At 40.3% G+C, this 19,949-nt stretch overlaps 1 protein-coding gene across 5 annotated transcripts in view; it reads right to left on the reverse strand.

Annotated features, from left to right (window-relative positions):
• Positions 1-6,541: 6,541 nt before the first annotated feature.
• The window catches only part of ASCC1 (activating signal cointegrator 1 complex subunit 1), a 110,951-nt gene continuing 97,543 nt past the window's right edge, over positions 6,542-19,949 (reverse strand). For 4 of the 5 annotated variants that reach the window (XR_007132340.1, XR_007132339.1, XR_007132342.1 and 1 more), the window contains exons 10-11: positions 8,819-8,976; positions 6,542-6,925 (exon numbers count right to left, since the gene is read on the reverse strand). Coding sequence is in view for 1 of the 5 variants with exons in the window: in XM_047761720.1 (XP_047617676.1) it covers positions 8,861-8,976 (116 nt within the window). In the remaining 4 variants the exon portion in view is untranslated. Of the gene's footprint in view, positions 6,926-8,782; positions 8,977-19,949 lie in introns of all 5 variants that reach the window. The other variant, XR_007132341.1, reaches the window with a different exon arrangement.

Here is a 19,949-nt window from a genome sequence, read left to right on the forward strand (position 1 = left end):
CTTTCCGTGTTTTCTTTTTCCTTTGCAGTTGGATTTAGAGGTGGTGCTGCAATGAAGCCCCGGCCATTGATGTCTTCATCTCACAGTAAATAAAGCAGCCTTGCCTTGCCCGGGTATACAGAGCAGCAGTGTATAGTAGAAGAAGGAGCTGAGTTTATTGTCATACATACAGACTGGGGATGGAATCCCACTTAGTAGCTGGGTTCTGGGGCAAATTCCATAATCTATTTTCCATCCACAGATTAATGCTAATACCACCTATCTCAGAAGACTGCTGTCAATTCTGTGCAAAATTACATACCAAGAGCCTGGGCATAGTGGGCATTTTTAAAATGTTAGGGAGTTCCCGTCGTGGCGCAGTGGTTAACGAATCCGACTAGGATCCATGAGGTTGCGGGTTCAGTCCCTGCCCTTGCTCAGTGGGTTAATGATCCGGCGTTGCCGTGAGCTGGGGTGTAGTTTGCAGACGCGGCTCGATCCCATGTTGCTGTGGCTCTGGTGTAGTCCTGTGGCTACAGCTCCGATTCGACCCCTAGCCTGGGAACCTCCATATGCCGAGGGAGCGGCCCAAGAAATAGCAAAAAGACAAAAAAAAAAATTAAAATGTTAGGTCTTCTTCCCTCAGGCTGGGAAGAGAAGCCTGTGACATCCCATAGTTCTGAATGTGTACTAATACTGCCATCTTTTCCCATTTCAATCCTAGTCTCTTAGCAAGGCTAATTACATGTCTCCAAGGCATTGGGAAGGTAGATCTCAGCTATCATACCTCCCCCATTCCAATACTATCTTATGAAGTTCCTGGGTCTTCTGAACTTACTAAAGCTGCCCAATAAAGAGTTTGGTAAGGCACTGATAAAAACAAGAGGCCCATCAGTAAGACAACAGCTGTTTCCAGACCCCTGAAGGTCAAAACATTTCCCACACTCCTGGGCAGCTTCTCCAATGGGACTTGTCTTCTGCAGCAACTTCAGGCTGGGTCATATTAGCCCTAGGCTTAAAACAAATCAACAATGGTTCAGGACTGTTAGTTAAGCCAATAGTAAAGCTATTTAGAAGAAAGAATCCAAATTTCCAGATGAGGAAGAAAAGAGTTGTAGAAAATGGACAATACCTATGGTTTGTAATGAAGAAAAGGTTTTCCTAAATGTTCAGAGACTTACTGGCAGGTCGGTCTTTCCAAACCAAAGGGCCTCAAAGCTACTGGCTGTATCTGTTAAATGGTACATGTTTTATGCTTTTTTTCTGTTTGTGTTTAATATGCAGCAATACAAAATGGCAGACAGAACCTCAGTTTCTAAATAAGAAACTTAAATTTAACCACATCTTTAAAATCATTTAATTCCATTTTCAGATGACCTCAGATGGGTAAAAAGCCAAAGGCACAAAGATGTTCATTCTAGAACTATTTATAATAGCCAAACCCTGAAACTAAATCATTGTCCATAGTTAGATATCAACTAGTTAAATTATAATACATACAATGGGCTACTATGCAGATATTAAAAATAATACAGATCTGTATCTATTTGCTAATGTGATCTACTACATATTGCTGGGTAAAAAAAAGCTCATTACATGAGTTCCAGTTGTGGTTCAGCAGGCTACAAACCCAACTAGTATCCATGAGGATGTGGGTTCAATCCCTGGCATCACTCAGTGGGTTAAGGATCCAGCATTGCCGTGAGCTATGATGTAGGTTGCAGATGCAGTGTGGCTGTGGCTGTGGCTGTGGCTGGCAGCTGCAGCTCTGATTCTACCCCTAGCCTGGGAACTTCCACACGCTGCATCTGCAGCTGAAAGAGAAAGGAAGGAAGGAGGGAGGGGAGGAGGGGGAGGAGAGAGGAGAAGGAGGAGAGCAAGAAGAAGAGCAAAAAGAAACGAAAAGAAAGAAAGAAAAAGAAAGAAAGAAAGAAAGAAAGAAGAAAGAAAGAAAGAAGAAAGAAAGAAGAAAGAAAGAAAGAAGAAAGAAAGAAAGAAAAGAAAGAAGAAAGAAAGAAACGAAAAGAAAGAAAGAAAGAAAGAAAGAAAGAAGAAGAAAGAAAGAAAGAAAGAAGAAGGAAGGAAGGAAGGAAGGAAGAAGGAAGGAAAAAAGAAAGAAAGAAAGAAAGAGAAAGAAAGAAACAAGAAAGAAAGAAAGAAGAAAAGAAAGAAAGAAAGAAAAGAAAGAAAGAAAGAAGAAAGAAAAGAAAGAAAGAAAGAAAGGAAGGAAGGAAGAGGAAGGAAGAAGAAGGAAGAAGAGGAAGGAAGAAAGAAAGGAAGGAAGGAAGGAAAGAAGGAAGAAAAAGACTGACTCATTATTGAAGTTCTTGTAACATATGATTCCATTTGGAAGGAATAGCAATAGTGCAGCAATTCTCGAACTTTCTGGTCAAAGGAGTCCTGTACATGGAAAGATTATTGAGGACCCCAAATAAATTTTTTTGTTTATATAAGATATAAAGTATAGACACAGATATACTGTACTTGGAAATAAAGACAAGCCTGCCTCTCAATTTTTCTGTGAAACTAAAACCACTCTAAAAAAACCTTTTTAAAAAAAACCTTAATTAAAAAAGTTTGTTTAAAAATAGCAACACTGAACCCATTACATATTAAGAAAATAATGCATTTTATGAAAAAGTTATATTTTCCCCTCGCCCCAAATTAGTAAGAGTAGTAGTATTGTCTTATACTTTGGCAAATCTCTTTAATGTCTGGCTCAAAGAACGACAGGTAGATTAGCTTATAGCAAGTTTATAGTTTGTTAGGGCTGCCGTAACAAAGTACCACAGACTTGGTGGCTTGAACAACATGATTTATTCCCTTAAAGTTCTGAAGGCTTAGAAGTCCAAATTAAGGTGTTGATAGATTTGGATTCTCCTTAGAAGCCCCTCTTTCTGGTCTGCAGATGGCTGGCTGCCTTCTTGCTGTGTCATAACTGGTCTTTCCTCTGTGCGTGCATGCATGCACGTATTTTATGTTTTTTGTTTTGGTTGTCAAGTGATCCTTTATTGAAATAGTTTCCATTGTTGTTCTTAACCAGCTGGGCATTCCACAGTACCAGTGTTGATGTCATGAGGGTGGGAGCCATCGACAGTGCAGTCCCCAAGATCTCTTTATTGATGCCAGACATTTCTTTTTTTTTTTTTTGGTCTTTCTAGGATCTCACCCCCAGCATATGGAAGTTCCTAGGCTAGGGTCCAAATTGGAGCTGTAGCTGCCGGCCTACACCACAGGCCAGAGCAACACTGGATCCTCAACCCACTGAGTGAGGCAGGGGATCCAACCCGCAGCCTCGTGGATATTAGTTGGGTTTGTTACCACTGAGCCACAAGAGGAATGCCACCAGACGGTTCTTGAGCTAAAGACAAGTGTCATATCTATTGGAAGATATCAACAATCTTATCAAAAATGGTATTTCCACTGTAATGTTTCTGCTTCTTCCTGTCTCTTGATCATTCACTGGGGGCTTTGATGATCAGGGCAGAGGCAGAAGGAACTTCCTCAATCTGTCCCCATCTGTTCTGAATGGTCAGTTTCACTGTAATTCTCAGATCCTTCCAATCACAGGTTGCTCGGCAATATCATCACCAAACTTTTTTGGAGACAATCCCAGGAAGCCAAGCATGGGAGTCAGGGGTCCAATGTTTCTTTGTGTGTCCAAATTCCCTCTTCTCAGACTGGCTTAGGGCCCACCCCAACAGCCTCAGCTTCATTTTAAATTAATCACCTCTTTAAAGGCTCTATCTCCAAAGAGTCACATTCTGAGATATGGGGTGGGGAGGGGAGGGCTTCAATTTATGAATTCTTGGGGACACAATTCAGCTCATAACAGCAGATAAAACTGGAAATAGCTATTAAGGGCATAGGAGAAGTACTGAGAGCAAACTGAGTTAGTCTCTAAAATATATCTATAACCTAAAGCTACCAACTTACAAAATTCTAGAAAACACAAAATACACAAGCATAATATTCCATTAACCCTAAGTATGATGATGTTACCATATCACATAGCCTCTGGAAAAACCCCACTGTATACTCAGAAGAAAATCAGAAGTGAAAATGGCAAATCATACCTTAATATTTTTATGAAAATAGTAAGACCTTACCTCCCCACCAAAGGATCTCAGGACTCCCAGGGGTCCACAGACCACATTTTTAAAAATCACAGATACAAGCTGTATGACTGGCCTCAGGCAAATTTTTTTACCTTGTTAAACTGTTTCTAAAATGAGGAAAATGGTAACACCAACCTAGTGGGGATGTAAAGATTTAATGAATAAATACGCATTATTCACAAATGACAAATGTGAGCATTTTGCTAATATTAGCTTAGAATGATATATATGCTTAAATGCATAGGAAGTAAGTAACCTCTGGATGAAGAAATTTATTTTTTTAAACAGATATTTAAGTTGAAGTATAATATACATACTGAAAAAAGCATAAGGCATAAAGTATACAGCTTGATGATTTTTCACACAGTAAAACATACTTTATTTAATGTCATCTTATTAACAACAACAAAAAAGCTACTGTTAGGAGTTTTCCGTTGTGGCTCAGTGGTAACAAACCCAACTAATATCCATGAGGACGTGGGTTCGATCCTGGCCTTACTCAGTGGGTTGGGGATCCAGCGTTGTCGTGAGCTGTGGTGTAGGTTGCAGGTGCAGCTCAGATCCTGTATTGCTGTAGCTGTGGCAGAGGCCTGCAGCTGCAGCTCTGATTCAACCCCTAGCTTGGGAGAACTTCCATATGCCACAGGTGCGGCCCTAAAAAGACAAACAAACAAAAAACTATTGATATTAAACCACAACAGCAGCTCCTTTTCTTACCTACTGCATCCTTTGGCTTTGCTACCCATCTCCCTGTAGGCATCAAGACAGAATATGAGAGGTACACCTTAACTCTATACCCCTCTGGTGCCATCAGATTCCCTTTAGCTGGAGGAAAAGGGCACAGTGCAAAACCAAACCTAAACCAAGCTTGGTTCATTATACAGCTGGAATTTCATCAGTGTCCAATTTAGTAAACTCTAAAGTTCACTGAAAAAATAACCATTATAACCATTATAAGTCACATTTATCATGTCTCTACCATGGGTACAGAGTTCATTTGGGGGTAACTTGTGCCGCCTCCAAAAAAACAAACAAACAAAAAACACCAAATTATTCTCCATAACAAGGTTCTTTATATAACAACACAGATATTGTGTAATAATCATGGTGAGAGATTTTTTTTTCCCCTTCTCAGAGAAGTTGAGGGTAAAGTCAGTGTCTTGAAAGCCAGGTGGAGGGATTTAACTCTATTTCAGTACAGAATAAATTGCAAAGTGATAATACTATGGAAGATTGGATTATAAACACAGAAGGAAATTCTCCAATATTCACCCCATTACAGTTTGGTGAAAGGCAACTTGAAATCTTTAAAAATTCTTTTAGCTCCACTGAAAAGTATTTGCTCTCTAATATTGTTGCCCTTCTAAAAGAGTAGTTAAAACTATACTTTCTTTAGCACTACATTGTCTCAAAAAATTAGTCCACTGGCTTCTAGAAAGAAAATTTAAAACATAAATAAAAATCTTTTCCAATTCTGTCAATACCTACCAACTTAAAATTCTACAAAACATAAAAACACATAAGCACACATTTCAATAACCATCAGAACGATGATGTCACCATGTCATGTAGCTGCTGGAAAACTCCACTATACGATCCTGAGAGAATGACAGTGAAAAAGGCAGATAAATTGTGAAACATTACTTAACATCTTGGTTAAGTCCTTAAACGCAAAGTTACCTCTAAACACTAAATAAAGAATTTCCAATTCTGTTAAGAAGTTAGCATGTGATATATAAAGTTACATTTTCTATTTTTTTTTTTTTTTTAATCCAGCGGCATATGGAGGTTCCCAGGCTAGGGGTCAAATCGGAGCTGTAGCTGCCGACCTACACCACAGTCACAGCAACGCCAGAACCAAGCCATGTCTGCGACCTACACCACAGCTCACGGTAACGCTGGATCCTTAACCCACTGAGCAAGGTCTGGCATCGAACCCGCAACCTCATGGTTCCTAGTCAGATTCATTAACCACTGAGCCACGACAGGAACTCCCTAAAGTTACATTTTCTAAAAGACTAAATTTTTTTTTCCCTAAAAACATTAATCATACCTTTGATACCCCAGAGAAGACATCTTTACTATCTGGCCAAGTATATTCAAGAGCAGTTTTCAGAAAGCAACCAGGAAGAGAGAAGCAGCACCAAGACGAAGGAGGGCACTGAATGCCACAGTCGACTTCACTATTCAGTACCAGCCCTGAACACTCATTCCCACATGCCATCTAACAATCAGGCAAGTGAGGTAAAAGCTCAACTCAAATAAAAAATATTACCCGTAGAAAGCTTTTTCTTGGGGAAAAAAGTAACCCTGCAGGCACCAATATATAAATCCTGCACGAATAATACAACTATGCCAGGGAAAAAAAATGATGGCAGCATTGTATCCCAACACACACTGACTAAGGGGGTCAAACTAACAATAATACTAAAAGAAAAACACAGTTGCTTTAGAAATTCATTTATTCACAAATGATCTGTACAAGCCACACTGATAAACAAATCTTTGAGTATTATACACAGCCCTCACCATGTAGTGGCCTTAACATGCAGAGATCAGAGTCAGACTTCTCGAACAGCAAGAATCAAGATAAGGCTACGGAAGGAAGGAAAGAGAAAGGCTGTGAGGAGGCAGAGATGAGGGGTGACAGTGAGGCTGGCGCTCCCCAGCAGAGCTTGCAGCAGAGCTGAAGGGTGGGGCCAAGCTGGCTGGGAGCTCCTTCCATCTGCAGGTCTGTAGTGAGGAAAGAGTGCCTTCTGTGGCTGACACTCTCCCAGGGAACTTTGCACAGTCCCGCTGATATCATCATTGTTTCGCGTGCCACTGCCCTGAGAAGTAAACAGAAAAGAGCTACAATATCACAATTCCATCAGTGGCATGGGAAGGCCAGGGTTAGGGTAGGGTGAAGGAACAGGATCTAACAAACATAAAAGGTACTGACTTTAGAAGAAAATGGGCAGAGCAAAGTAAAAGGTAAAAACTTTAACAATTATTTTGTTAAAGATAAAATTCTGAGTAGTAAAGGAATTGAAAGCAGGCTCTCAAAGAGATATCTATATACTCATGCTCACAGAGCACTATTCACTATAGCCAAGAGGTAGAAAGAACCTAAATGTCTATGGATGGAACCCTGGATAAACAAAATGTGGTACAGTTGGCCCTCCATATCCATGGGTTTCACAGCTGTTGAGTCAACCAACCGCAGGCCAAAAAATTCAGAAAAAAAAAAAAAATTAGACAAAGTTACAAAAAGCAAACTTGAGACTGCTGTGTGTTGGACTATTCACATGACATTTACATTGTATTTGGTATTAAAATTAACTTAAAGGGAGTTCCCTTTGTGGCTCAGCGGAAACGTGGGTTTGATCCCTGGCCTCGCTTGGTGGGTTAAGGATCCAGCATTGCCATGAGCTATGGTATAGGTCGCAGACGAAGCTCAGATCTTGCATTGCTATGGCTGTGGTATAGGCTGGCAGCTATAGTTCCAATTCAAGCCCTAGCCTGGGAACCTCCATATGCTGAAGGTGCGGCCCTAACAAGACAAAAAAAAAAAAAGTAATTTAGAGATGATTTGAAGTATACAGGAGTGTATGCATATAATACCATGCTATTTTAAATAAAGGATTGAGCATTCACAGATACCGAAGGAGGTCCTGGAACCAAGGGAAATCGAAGGATGACAGTATATACATCCAATGGAATATTACTGAACATTAAAAAGGAAGGAAGTCCTGCCACATGCGACAACATGGGGACATTATGCTAAGTAGAACAAGCCAGTCACAAAAAGACAAATACTGTATGATTCCACTTATATGAAGTATCTCGAGAAGTAAAATCCATAGAAACAAAAAATAGAATGGTGATTGTCAGGGACTTGGAGGAAGAGTTGGTTAATGGACACAGATGAGTTTCAGATTTGCAAGATGAAAAGTTCTAGAGATACTTCACAACAAGATGAATATACTTAGTACAACTAAACTATATACTTAAAAAACTTGTTTAAGATGGTAAATTTTGTGCTATATGTTTTTTACCACAATAAAAAAGAAATTCTGGGTAGTTATTAAAAGTTAGGGTAGGAGTTCCCATTGTGGCTGCATGAAAACAAATCTGAGTAGTATCCATGAGGATGCAGGTTCGATCCCTGTGCTGTGGTATATAGGTCGAAGACACGGCTCAGATCTGGTGTTGCTGTGGCTATGGCACAGGCCAGTGGCTGCAGCTCCGATTCAAACCCTAGCCTGGGAACCTCCATATGCCACAGGAACAGCCCTAAAAAGACTAAAATAAAATAAAATAAAAGTCAGGGTACAAAGGGAAGGGAAAAATACAAACCTTCTAGAATTTGTAGATATTTGATCTAGGTAGAGAGATTAATAAGATCACACATCTGTAATTCTCTTTTAAACTATTAAAAAAAGAGTTTAATGGTTGGGGCAATATCTGGAGCTATAAGAAATAATGCAAATCTGAGCTCCAGTGGGCTTCGGAGGTACATTTCCAGAGGAGAGCTTTGGAAAGAGAGGTAGACCCTGTGAAAGCTGAACACACCTAAGTTCTCCCTGTGCCCACAACCATCTTGGCTGACAGTCTGATGACTGTGGACAACCATGAGATAGCATGGTGTCCTTGGGGAACTACCCAGGAAAGCTACCCCCCAAATTTCCTTCCACGTTCCTCACTGGCAATTAAAATGACGATGATCCTTTTCTCAGCACCTTGTGAGGATGTTCAATATTGACTGTTTTTCACGATCCACCTCAGGAGAAGTCAATTTGTCCACAGGAGGCGTAGTTTCCAAAGCTGTCTACAGTGAACCTCTGAGAGATGTGAATTGAGTTGAGCTTCAGAGTACCAAAGTAGAAGTTCTCAACAGCTAAGAAGGAAGAATAAAAACTAAGAGTGAATATCCAAAGAAAATCATAGATGAGAACATTAAACATCAGATTCTCTTGTAAAAACACAACAATTCCAGCGAACCTCCTGTGCTTTCTTTTGAGTACTTAATCTGAAAAATGATCCTGGAGAGGAGAGATGGAGTGGGCGTGAGAAAAGAACAGCAGTTCTTCCAATTAATTTGAAAAGCCTCCTCTGACAAATGCACTAGAGAAAGGGGTCTGAAACGTCAATTCTAAAATGTATCTATTGAGCAGATATAACCAAGAACTTGCAACAAACATCTTGCAGCCATACCCTGATTCATAGAGCCTAACAAAGCTGCTTCTATGACGTTCAGTTACTGACCCTGGAGGATGTTAGTTTTGTTACAGACAGGATTAAAATTTGATATAATACATTCCTCTACCTAGTCAACAACATTTATTAGAAACACAGACTAAAATAAACAGAAGATAAGGTTACTGTCCTACAAATGACTCTGATAACCCAAAGAGGAATAGAGAATACTCACACACACAAAACAGCCACAGGAACACCTCCAATGGATGATATAACAAGTACAAATGATAATATTTACCAAAAACCTTTCATTAGACTTTGGATTCAAGCCAGCACCCTAAAGCAAATGCTCTTGACTACAACTCTTTATTTAAAAAGGTTTCAACTTTGTCAAAGAGAGGGATGAGCCACACTCCGAGCAAGAGGTGCTCTTGTGATTAGCACATTCGAGAGGCAGAACGCAAAATGACATCAGAATTCATCCCAGGAAAATTGAGCCACACTGCTTAGATAAGGAGTGTCAAAGAACAAAGGGCTGACCTTCTTCTGTTAGGATGCAAGAGTGGCTCTTCCTTAAAATGTCAGTATGATCCCAAGAAAGCCTTCAGTACGTGAACCAACAAGGCTTGAGTAGAACCTAAGGCTGAGACCTTTGCACGTTAGCAAGTGACTGTCTTGTCTCTTCACTTATTTTTATACTATCTCTATAGCCATGGACTTCAGCCACTGTCGCCTTTCCTCTTCCGCAATTAATGGCCTAGCAAAATGGCTGGGGTTCATCAAAGACTAACTTATAAAGCCCAGCAAATATTGATTCTTCAACATGACATCAACTTGACCCCAAAAATCTATTTAGAGGTTGTGCGCTACATTGTCTTGTCTTTCTGAAAGGTGATCAGCTCTTGCCTGCACTGATTTACACCATTAACTTCCCTTCCTGGCTTTGGCAGCCTGTTCAAACCAAATCCACCCTTTTGTGTAAAAAAAAATACAGCCTGAAATGTTTATCGGCTAATCCCTTTGCTGAACATTAATTTGAAGTGAAAGCCACGTCAACGAGACTGACAGATTTATAGCTTTGCAAACTGAAGCCTTCTAGGTACAAAAAAGACACAAGCAAAGGGGCGAAAAAAGAAAAGACAAAACCAAACTACAAGGGAATTCATAATACTTTCAACAAATTACTTTTTAGGGATTAGCAGCCCATGGGTCCTCTACCTCCTCTTTGTGCCTCTGTTTCCAAGTGATAGAGACACCAGGGCTAGGAGGTGGAAAGTGACTTACCTCCCACTTCACTTCGCCTTATACTTATATCCTCCAGATGTCATGATTTGCCAGGGAGGTTTCTCATGCTTTATGTTTAAAGCAAAGAGTACGTATGGTGATAATGAAGTTAGCTGGGATGTGATTTCAATGCAGTAGTTACAAAAATTAAGAGAGAAGACTGATCTCAAATCTTCACATTCCCCTATGGCAAGAGCAGCCAGTGGAAAGAATGAAGGAAGTCTAAGCTTACAACAGGCATGTGGGAGCTGGGTGGCTGTGGGCAGACGACACATCCACGGTACAAGATCATAACAGGCAGACTCAAGAGGACTGAACAAGTCAGAGGACCTTCCTTGTCAACTGTAAAGCACTACTGACAATTAAACATTTCCTATGATATTTATAACATCTCTCTGCTCTTCATTTATTTTTTGAGGGGGATGGTGCCCACATGTGGAAGTTCCCAGACCAGGGATTAAACCCCCGCCACAGCAGCAACCAAGCCACTGCAGTGACAATGCCAGATCCTTAACCTGCTGTGCCACAAGAGAACTCCTCTTTGCTCTTCTCAACCCACCCTTTATTCTGCCTCCAGAGACTGCCATCTTCTTCCACACCTCTGATAACGTCATCATCAAATGGATGTCTTAGCCAAAGTCCCCAGTGCAGTGCCAAGCTTCATGTTGGCCTCTCCTGTCTCCATGTTCTGATATTCCTGTACGTTTATGATGATTTAGTAACAATTTTTTCATAGTTATTTATTGTTTAGTCATTGTTACACCTTTAGTCTTAAGCTTTTCTTCAGTTCTTCCAACTACTTCTAGTGACTCATTAAAATATAAGCTCTACAGAAGAAGGGTTTTTATATTCTTCAAAGCTGAATCCCACTGTATGCTGTTAACTGTATCTAATAGATTGTATATGATCGATACATATTTGCTGGATAAAATGACAACAGAAACAAATGTTGTAGATGTCTGTTTACTTTGTGTCAGAAAAGAAAATACTATGACATGGCCTCGTTTTAGATGGACAGAAAGAATCTTATTTATGGATCACCACCTAGGAATCCTTGAACAAGACTTAACTCACATGGTATTACCGCCAATCATATCTCAGCTGTAACTAGTTGTCAAGAAAGTATTTGTAGTTACTAATGGAAATTTCATGTATTCCTTTATATTTCTATGTGCTTCTTATCTGTCAAGACCTAGCCTTCAAATTTCTGATCTGGAATGTCACTGAGCACCTGATGTTGTGCACATGTACAGAGGCATATGATGTGGCCCTGTCTCCTGGGCACTTGCCATCTGGTGAGGGAGAAAGCGTGTGTGTCAAAAGAGAGGCATGCTGATGACATGGGTGTGTTCACTGTGTGAAAAGTTACTGTATTATATATTTGATTAAAAAGTTTACCTAAAATAGGAGTTCCTGTCATGGCTCAGTGGGTAATGAACCCAACTAGCATACATGAGGACGCAGGTTCGATCCCTGGCCTCACTCAGTGGGTTAGGGATCCAGCGTTGCTGTGAGCTCTGCTGTAGGTTGCAGACAAGGCTCAGATCCCACATTGCTGTGGCTGTGGCATATGCCAACAGCTGCAGCTCTGATTTGATTCCGAGCCTGGAAACCCCGACATGGCCTGAGTGTGGCCCTAAAAAGACAAAGAAAAAAAGAAGCACTGAGAAAATGAAAAGACATAGGAGAGTGAATCAGATTAAGAGGGGCCCTAAGGTCAGATTCAGAAGTGAGACTTCATTCTAGACAGTGAGAACCACGGAAGGTTTCTAAGTAGGTTTGTGGCCCACGATGAAAACCATGTTTTTAGGGAAATTAACCTGGGTGTAGTCTATTGTGCTGAGTGGAGAAATGAACAAGAAAAGAAAGAAAAGGAGACCAGGGTAGCAGTTAAGCCATGAGACAATGAGTGTCTCTTAACTAAAAGAGTAGTAGTGGGCCAGGAGAGATTGTAGCAGATGTGAAATACTATGAATAAAACACAGAATGGACTCGGATTTTCTAGATGAGAGGAAGGAGATCGGAAAAAAAGATGAGAAAAGTCATGGACGACAGGGTAAAGGGGCATGTGAGGGTGCCATTGATAGTAACAGAATATTTCTGAGTGGGAGCTATTTTATGGGGAAAAACACAAATTTCAGGTCTGTTTACACACTCATGTCTGTATCTTTAGTTGTATGTATCTCAAGTCTTCCTCCAACCTAGAGTTTGCCTAGTATGCTCTGAGTATACATATTAAAGACACGAAATCAGTGGCACATCACCGTAAAAAAACTTTCCAAGTGTCCATTTTCTTAAAAATTGAGTAGTAGTTCTTCAAATATTAGGGAAATGAACTCTTTGTGTGATGAACTGCAAATGTGTCTTCCCCCAGTGTGCATCTGTCTTTTGACTTTGCTTGTGGTGATTTCTGCCATATCAATTTTTATTTTTTTTGGTGTGTGTACGTTTTAGGCCGTACCCGTGGCATATGGAGGTTCCCAGACTAGGGATCAAATCAGAGCTACAGCCATCAGCCTACGCCACAGTCACAGCAATGCCAGATCTGAGCTTTGTCTACGACCTACACCACAGCTCACGGCAACACTGGATCCTTAACCCACTGAGCAAGGCCAGGGATCGAACTTGCAACCTCGTGGTTACTAGTCAGATTCATTTCTGTTGTGCCACAATGGGAACTCCTCATTTTTAATTTTTATAAACTCAAATATAGCAGAACAGGAGATTTCTAAAACAAACTTATGGAATGCCAATATAGTTATATATTAAAAGATCAAGGTGAGGAGTTCCCTTGATGGTCAGTGGGTTAAGGGTCCATCATTGACATTGCCATGGCTCAGGTCACTGCTGTGGCTAGGGTTCCATCCCTGGTCTAGAAAACCTGCATATGCTGCAGGTGCAGCCAAAATATAAAAATTTAAAAAAAATTAAAAAGGAGTTCACGTCATGGCGCAGCAGAAACAAATCCACTAGGAACCATGAGGTTGCAGTTTTGATTCCTGGCCTCACTCAGTGGATTAAGGATCCAGGATTGCTGGGAGCTGTGGTGTAGGTCACAGACACAGCTCAGATCCTTCACTGCTGTGGCTGTGGTGCAGGCTGGCAGCTGTAGCTCCAATTCGACCCCTAGCCTGGAAACCTCCATGTGCCAAGGGTGCGGCCCTAAAAAGAAAAAAAAAAAAAAATCAAAGTGAACAACAAATACCTAAGTACTGACAATAGCACTAATGAAATACAGCTCATGGTAGCCAAAGTTTATTGTGCAAGCACATATGTGGAGCATTATACTTCAGGCTCTATGACTGCCTCCTCACAACCCCAAGAAGCAGATACTATTATTAATCCCCATTTTAGAGGTGAACCTGAGGTTCAAAGGCTAAAGCAACTTGCCCAAGGATACAAAGCAAGTAAATAGTGGAAAACTGACATTCATAAAGCTGGAAAAGAAAAAAAAAAGAGAGAAAGTTTCCAACCCAAGGAGTCTGAGCTCGTCAACCCCAGCACCCACAGCCCTCCTATGGGTGGTAGTGCCTCTTAAAACCTGGTCCTGTTCAAACCACAGTGAGGAAGCTTGACTGCAAAACTCCCAAAGACTGAGAGGAACTTACTCTTTTGCTTGTTATTCCTACTTCCACTGTCACCTTTCATCCTGGACCTGGTTTAAGAATGAGACGGCTCTACTTCAGCTAGAAGAATTTTAATTGAATTTGGGGTGAAAATAAGCACAAATCAACTAAATGTCTCCATTTAATTAGGTACCTGAATGGAGAAGAGGAAAATTAGCTTAAACTACAAGTTTGAAAAAAAGAGGAAAGAAATCTGGTGGCTCTTTATAGCCTAAAGTAGTTCAAGAAGAGCCAAGGGGTCTATTGTTTAGAAAATAAAAGACTTAACAGGAAAATTTTAAATTAAAAAAGAATCACGGCAAGGTATTTAAATCGTGTGGAGTTTTTTCTTCTCCCTGTTGTTCTGGAACAATTCCCCTGAGGATTTTGAAACTTAAACCATTTTCTTTCTGAGAACCTCTCTGACGAACACATAGAGAGACCCCTGGTGTGTTGGAAGCTAGCATTTTTTAAAAGCCTGTTGTAAAGAAACATAACAATGAACAGCTGCACAAAACTACAAATATTTGAAAAAGAAATAAAAAACAAAATTTAAGAGGGCCAATATTTTTGATATCGCTTTTGGTAAGAAGTACTGATTTAGGCAATTTATGAAACTTTATACTTTCCTTGGATTATAAAAACGTAACCCACCTAATTCTCAGGCAGAGCCTCCTTGCCTGCTCTCTTTCATCTCTCACAAGCATCCTATCTTAATAAGTCTATTTCCTGCTTAAAAAAAAAAAAAAAAAAAGAAAAGAAAAAGAAAATTTAAAACCAAGTATATGACATTTAAAAACTGTTATACATACAGCTACTATCTTTTATTGACTGCTCACAGTTATCTTGAGAAAATTAAACTTTTCCTATTACCACGTAAAGAGAGAAATATGGACCACTCAAGATGAAAGATTTTTGGTCAAAACCAAATCTCAAGACAAAGGTCCAACCATCCTGCTGTCCCCTGCTCACATAATCTGTAAAGCCTACCGTTTTCAGTTTGTACATGTTTGTTTCCTAGGGAGACTATCGAAGGAATTACTGATTTCTGGAAGTATAGTGGTATATATTGAAAGAAAACAAATGGCAAGATTTAATGGCTAACTGTGGTCATTCTTCCTTGCATTCATTTCATGCCTTCCTCCTTCCTATGACACAACCATAAAAGACCAGAAATAACTCCACAAAATGGAGTTTGTAATGAGGCTGCAAAGATGAGCTTGAAAATATCAGTGAGAGGAGGGGACAAGAGTAGGGAGGAACCTTCTCTCATCTGTGATCTCAAGCCATAACACTGAGTAAATGGTCAACTTCAGTAGTGTAACTGTTGCAGGAAGGGGAACCCCTTCCAGGGCCTGAGCATGGGCTTTTGGTCTAACACTCAGAAATGAATGTCCGAGGAGACACATGTGCTGGGGAGAGCAGCAGGGTAAGGGAACTCAGGAGAACTGCCCTGCCACGTGGCTCGTGATCTCAGGTTTTACGGGAATAAGGGTTAGCTTCCAGGCTGTCTCTGGCCAATCACCTTGCTTAGCCTATATTTGGTCTGGCTCAGGGTCCTTCTGGGTGGGGCGTGAACCTCTCAGCCAAGATGGATTCCAGCACCAAGGATTCTGGGAGGCTGGTCATCTCCCTCCTATCAGCCCCTTCCAAATCCTCCCAGGGTAGCACCATGTTCCTTATCAGGGCCTACTGCTCTGAGACAACTTGTGGACGCTGCCATTATCGTGCCTGGCCAAGGTGGGTGGTTTCAGTCAATGGTTTGTTCATAATGACAAACATGTTGGGGACCCCTATCCACGTGGCTTCCCAAATGGGGCTCATTCTCCTTCTTCAATCTTAGACCATGTAGTAGTCACTGTCTTCAAAAATCTCTCCTTTAAGAAAATCTATCTCTCATACTGGATGACCTCAGTGAACTACATGTTGTCTAAATGACTTCAAAAAGAGGAAATTCAATTTTGAAGTCTAAAATGAAGATTCAAAATAAATTAAGTCCTGGCAAAAGAAATAAAAGCAAAAATAAACAAATGGAACCTAATTATATTTAAAAGTTTTTGCACAGCAAAGAAAACCACTGACAAAACAAAAAGGAGAAAACATTTGCAAATGACATGACCAACGAGGGTTAATATTCAAAGTACAAAAACAGCTCATACTATATATATATATATATATATATATATATATATATATACACGATTAAAAAATGGACAGAAGACCTGAATAGACATTTTCCCAAAGATATACAGGATGGCCAAAAGGCACATGAAAAAATACTCAATATCATTAATTATTAGAGAAATAAAAATCAAAACAATGAGCTGGGAGTTCCCGTCGTGGTGCAGTGGTTAACGAATCCGACTAGGAACCATGAAGTTGCGGGTTCGGTCCCTGCCCTTGCTCAGTGGGTTAATGATCCGGTGTTGCCGTGAGCTATGGTGTAGGTTGCAGACGCAGCTCGGATCCCGTGTTGCTGTGGCTCTGGCGTAGGCTGGTGGCTACAGCTCCGATTCGACCCCTAGCCTGGGAACCTCCATATGCCGCGTGATTGGCCCAAGAAATAGCAAAAAGACAAAAAAAAAAAAAAAAATGAGCTATCGCCTCACACCTGTGAGAATCACTATCATCAAAAAGTCTACAAAAATTCCCTTATGGCTCAGTGGGTTAAGGATCCAGCGTTGTCATTCCAGTTGCTACTGTGGCATGGGTTTGGTACCTGGCCTGGGAATTTCTGCATGCCACAGGTGCAGCCAAAAAGAAAAAAGAAAAAAAGGGTCTACAAATAAAAAATGATAAAAAATGTTGGTGAGGATGTAGGGAAATGAAAACCCTTGTATACTTTTAGTGGGAATGTAAATTGGTACAGCCACTATGGAAAACAGTATGAAGATTTCTCAAAAAAACTAAGAACTACCATACGATCCAGCAATTCCACTCCTGGGTATATATCCAAAAAAATGAAAACACTTATTAATTCAAAAAGACACATACACCCCAATGTTCATAGCAGCACAGTTTACATGACAGCCAAAATACAGAAGCAACCCAGTGTCTGTTCATCAACAAATGGATAAGGAGGTGGTATACACACACGAATATTACTCTGTCATAAAAAAGAATGAAATCCTGGCATTTACAACAACATGAATGGATGTAAAGAGTATTATGCTTGGTGAAATAAGTCAGACAGAGAAAGATAAATACTATATTTTATCACTTACATGTAAAATCTAACAAAATTAAAAATGGAGGATTTCCCTCGTGGTGCAGCAGGTTAAGGATCCAGTGGCTTGGGTCACTGTTGTGGCATGGGTTTGATACTTGGCCCAAGAACTTTCGCACATGGCAGGTGTAGCCAAAAAAAAAAAAAATTTTTTTAAACAAAAAACAGAAACAACACAAATGTATATAGCAAAATAGAGAAACGGAATCACAGATATAGAAAACAAACTAGTGGTTACCAGTGCAGAAAGGGAAAGGGGGAGGGACAAAGAGAGGGGATTAAGAGACACAAAATACTATGTATAATATAGGTAAGCAACAAGGACATATTGCACAGCATAAGGAATTATAGCCATTATTTTGGAATAATTTTAAATGTAGTATAATCTATATAAATACTGAATCACGCTGCTGTACACCTAAAACTAATATAACACGGTAAATCAACTATACTTCAAATCATTTTCTGTATCGGCAGCATGCAGAAGTTCCCAGGCCAGTGCTAAACCCCTGCCACAGCTATAACCAGAGCCATAGCAGTGATAACACTGGATCCTCAACGCTGAGCCACAAGGGAACATCTCAATTATACTTCAATTATTTAAAAAAATTTAAGTCCTGGAGTTTCCGTTGTGCTGCAACAGAAATGAATCAGACTAAGAATCATGAGGTTGCTGGTTTGATCCCTGGCCTCGCTCAGTGGGTTAAGGATCCGGCATTGCTGTGAGCTGTGGTGAAGGTTGCGGACGAGGCTCGGATCCCAGGTTGCTGTGGCTCTGGCGTAGGCCAGCAGCCACAGCTCCAATTAGACCCCTAGCCTGGGAACCTCGCAGGTGTGGCCCTAAAAAGCAAAGCAAAAAAAAAAAAAAGTAAGTCCTATGACATTTATAGTCATTCCTGGTATACACAAGTTAAACTAATCCTTAGAACATAATCTGATACAAGTGAAAATAAGTACTAGTGTTCAATTAATGCAAGTATTTAGAAGGATATAGCAGGTCCTGTTTCCCCTCAAAAAAGGATGTTTTCTATTGTTTTCATGTATGGCAATTAGACTTTTGAAGCCTAAAGTAAACAGGAATAGCAAATGCATGCTACTTTGAAGTTTTTTCAGTGTTTTTCTTTCATCATCTGTTTTATCAACTATTTCTCACAATTATCCCCTGTTTACAGATAAAAGTAACAGTAATAACACTATCTTGTACTTAATAATAATGCTTACCCACTACCTCCCTACCAGGGATGGTATGAGGATGAATGGAAGACAGTGACAAGCACTTTGAGCTCTTTGGAAGGCACTCCCGCAGGAAGCCTTGCTGAGGCTAAATAACACCTTTCATCTCAGGATCTAAAAGTATCTCACAAAGCCCAGCTCATTAACCCTTCAAAAAATCACTGTGACATAAACCAGAGCTCAGCATTATTATCCCCACTTAAAAGATAAGAGACAGAGACAGGCTAGGCCTACTAACATTGTGACATCAATCTAAGAGTTCCTGGGACCAGGCCTAGAACACAGGCCAATAGAAGGCCGTGTCCACAAAGCAGGGTGCATTTGTCTCACAATCTGAGTAACAAATCTGTACCAAAGAATGCCAAGTGGGGAAGAAACTTCATCCTGAGGCTCTGGGTATTGCAATGAGACAGCAAAGGAAGCATTCACTTGGTTTTGCGGTCAAGAAAGAGAAACAAGTAATGTGAAAAACTATACTCACAGCCCTTGGAAGATCTTAACTGAAAAATAACAAAACAAATGATGGTATGTTTCAGAAGTGTTCTTCACAAAATGGGCCTCTGGGTACAAGATTGCTAAGACTTTAGGTAGTAAACACAAAGATATGGACACCAGACTTTCATAATAGATCTGAAAAACATCACAGCTCTTTATATGTCATATTGCTAATCTCACTCAGAATTAGAATCACAAATACGTTTTTTCTTTTCCCTCAAATAAGTTTTGCTTCAAAGTTCTATTTGTTAACATTCCCCAAACCTAAAAAAACTGATATGGAGTTTCTGCCAAGGTGTCAGGCAATTCAAACTCTCAAGCTTTCCGGTACCTTGCCTTTTTCTCTTGGCTGCATTCGAGATTCCTCCTGAAGAGGGCAAATATGACAGATGTAAAGAGACAAGAAGGAAAATGGAGAGCCAACACAGCAGGTCAAAACACCTTCCATCTAGAGTTCTCTTGTGGCATAGCAAGTTAAGAATCCAGTGTTGACACTGCAAAGTGGCTCCGGATGCTGCTCCAGCCCAGGTTTGATCCCCGGCCTGGGGACTTCCAAATGCTGTGGGCGCAGCCAAATAAAACCCCCCCAAACAAACAAGCAAACAACCCTTCCATCTACGTAAAAAAAACACCCAAGTAAGCTACATTCACATAGATTCTTTCTAAATCAGCGCAGAAGAACACAATGGAACCTATTCACACTAAGGTAAGCCATGCCCATCTACACACACACAAATACACACACAATGTCACCTGGAAGCCAAAAACGTAAACTCCTTTTATACAGAAGAGAGAGATCAAAACAGTTCTTTGGATAAACTAGACTTC

This window comes from Phacochoerus africanus, chromosome 15, assembly GCF_016906955.1.
Source record: "Phacochoerus africanus isolate WHEZ1 chromosome 15, ROS_Pafr_v1, whole genome shotgun sequence".
Lineage (NCBI taxonomy): Eukaryota > Metazoa > Chordata > Mammalia > Artiodactyla > Suidae > Phacochoerus > Phacochoerus africanus.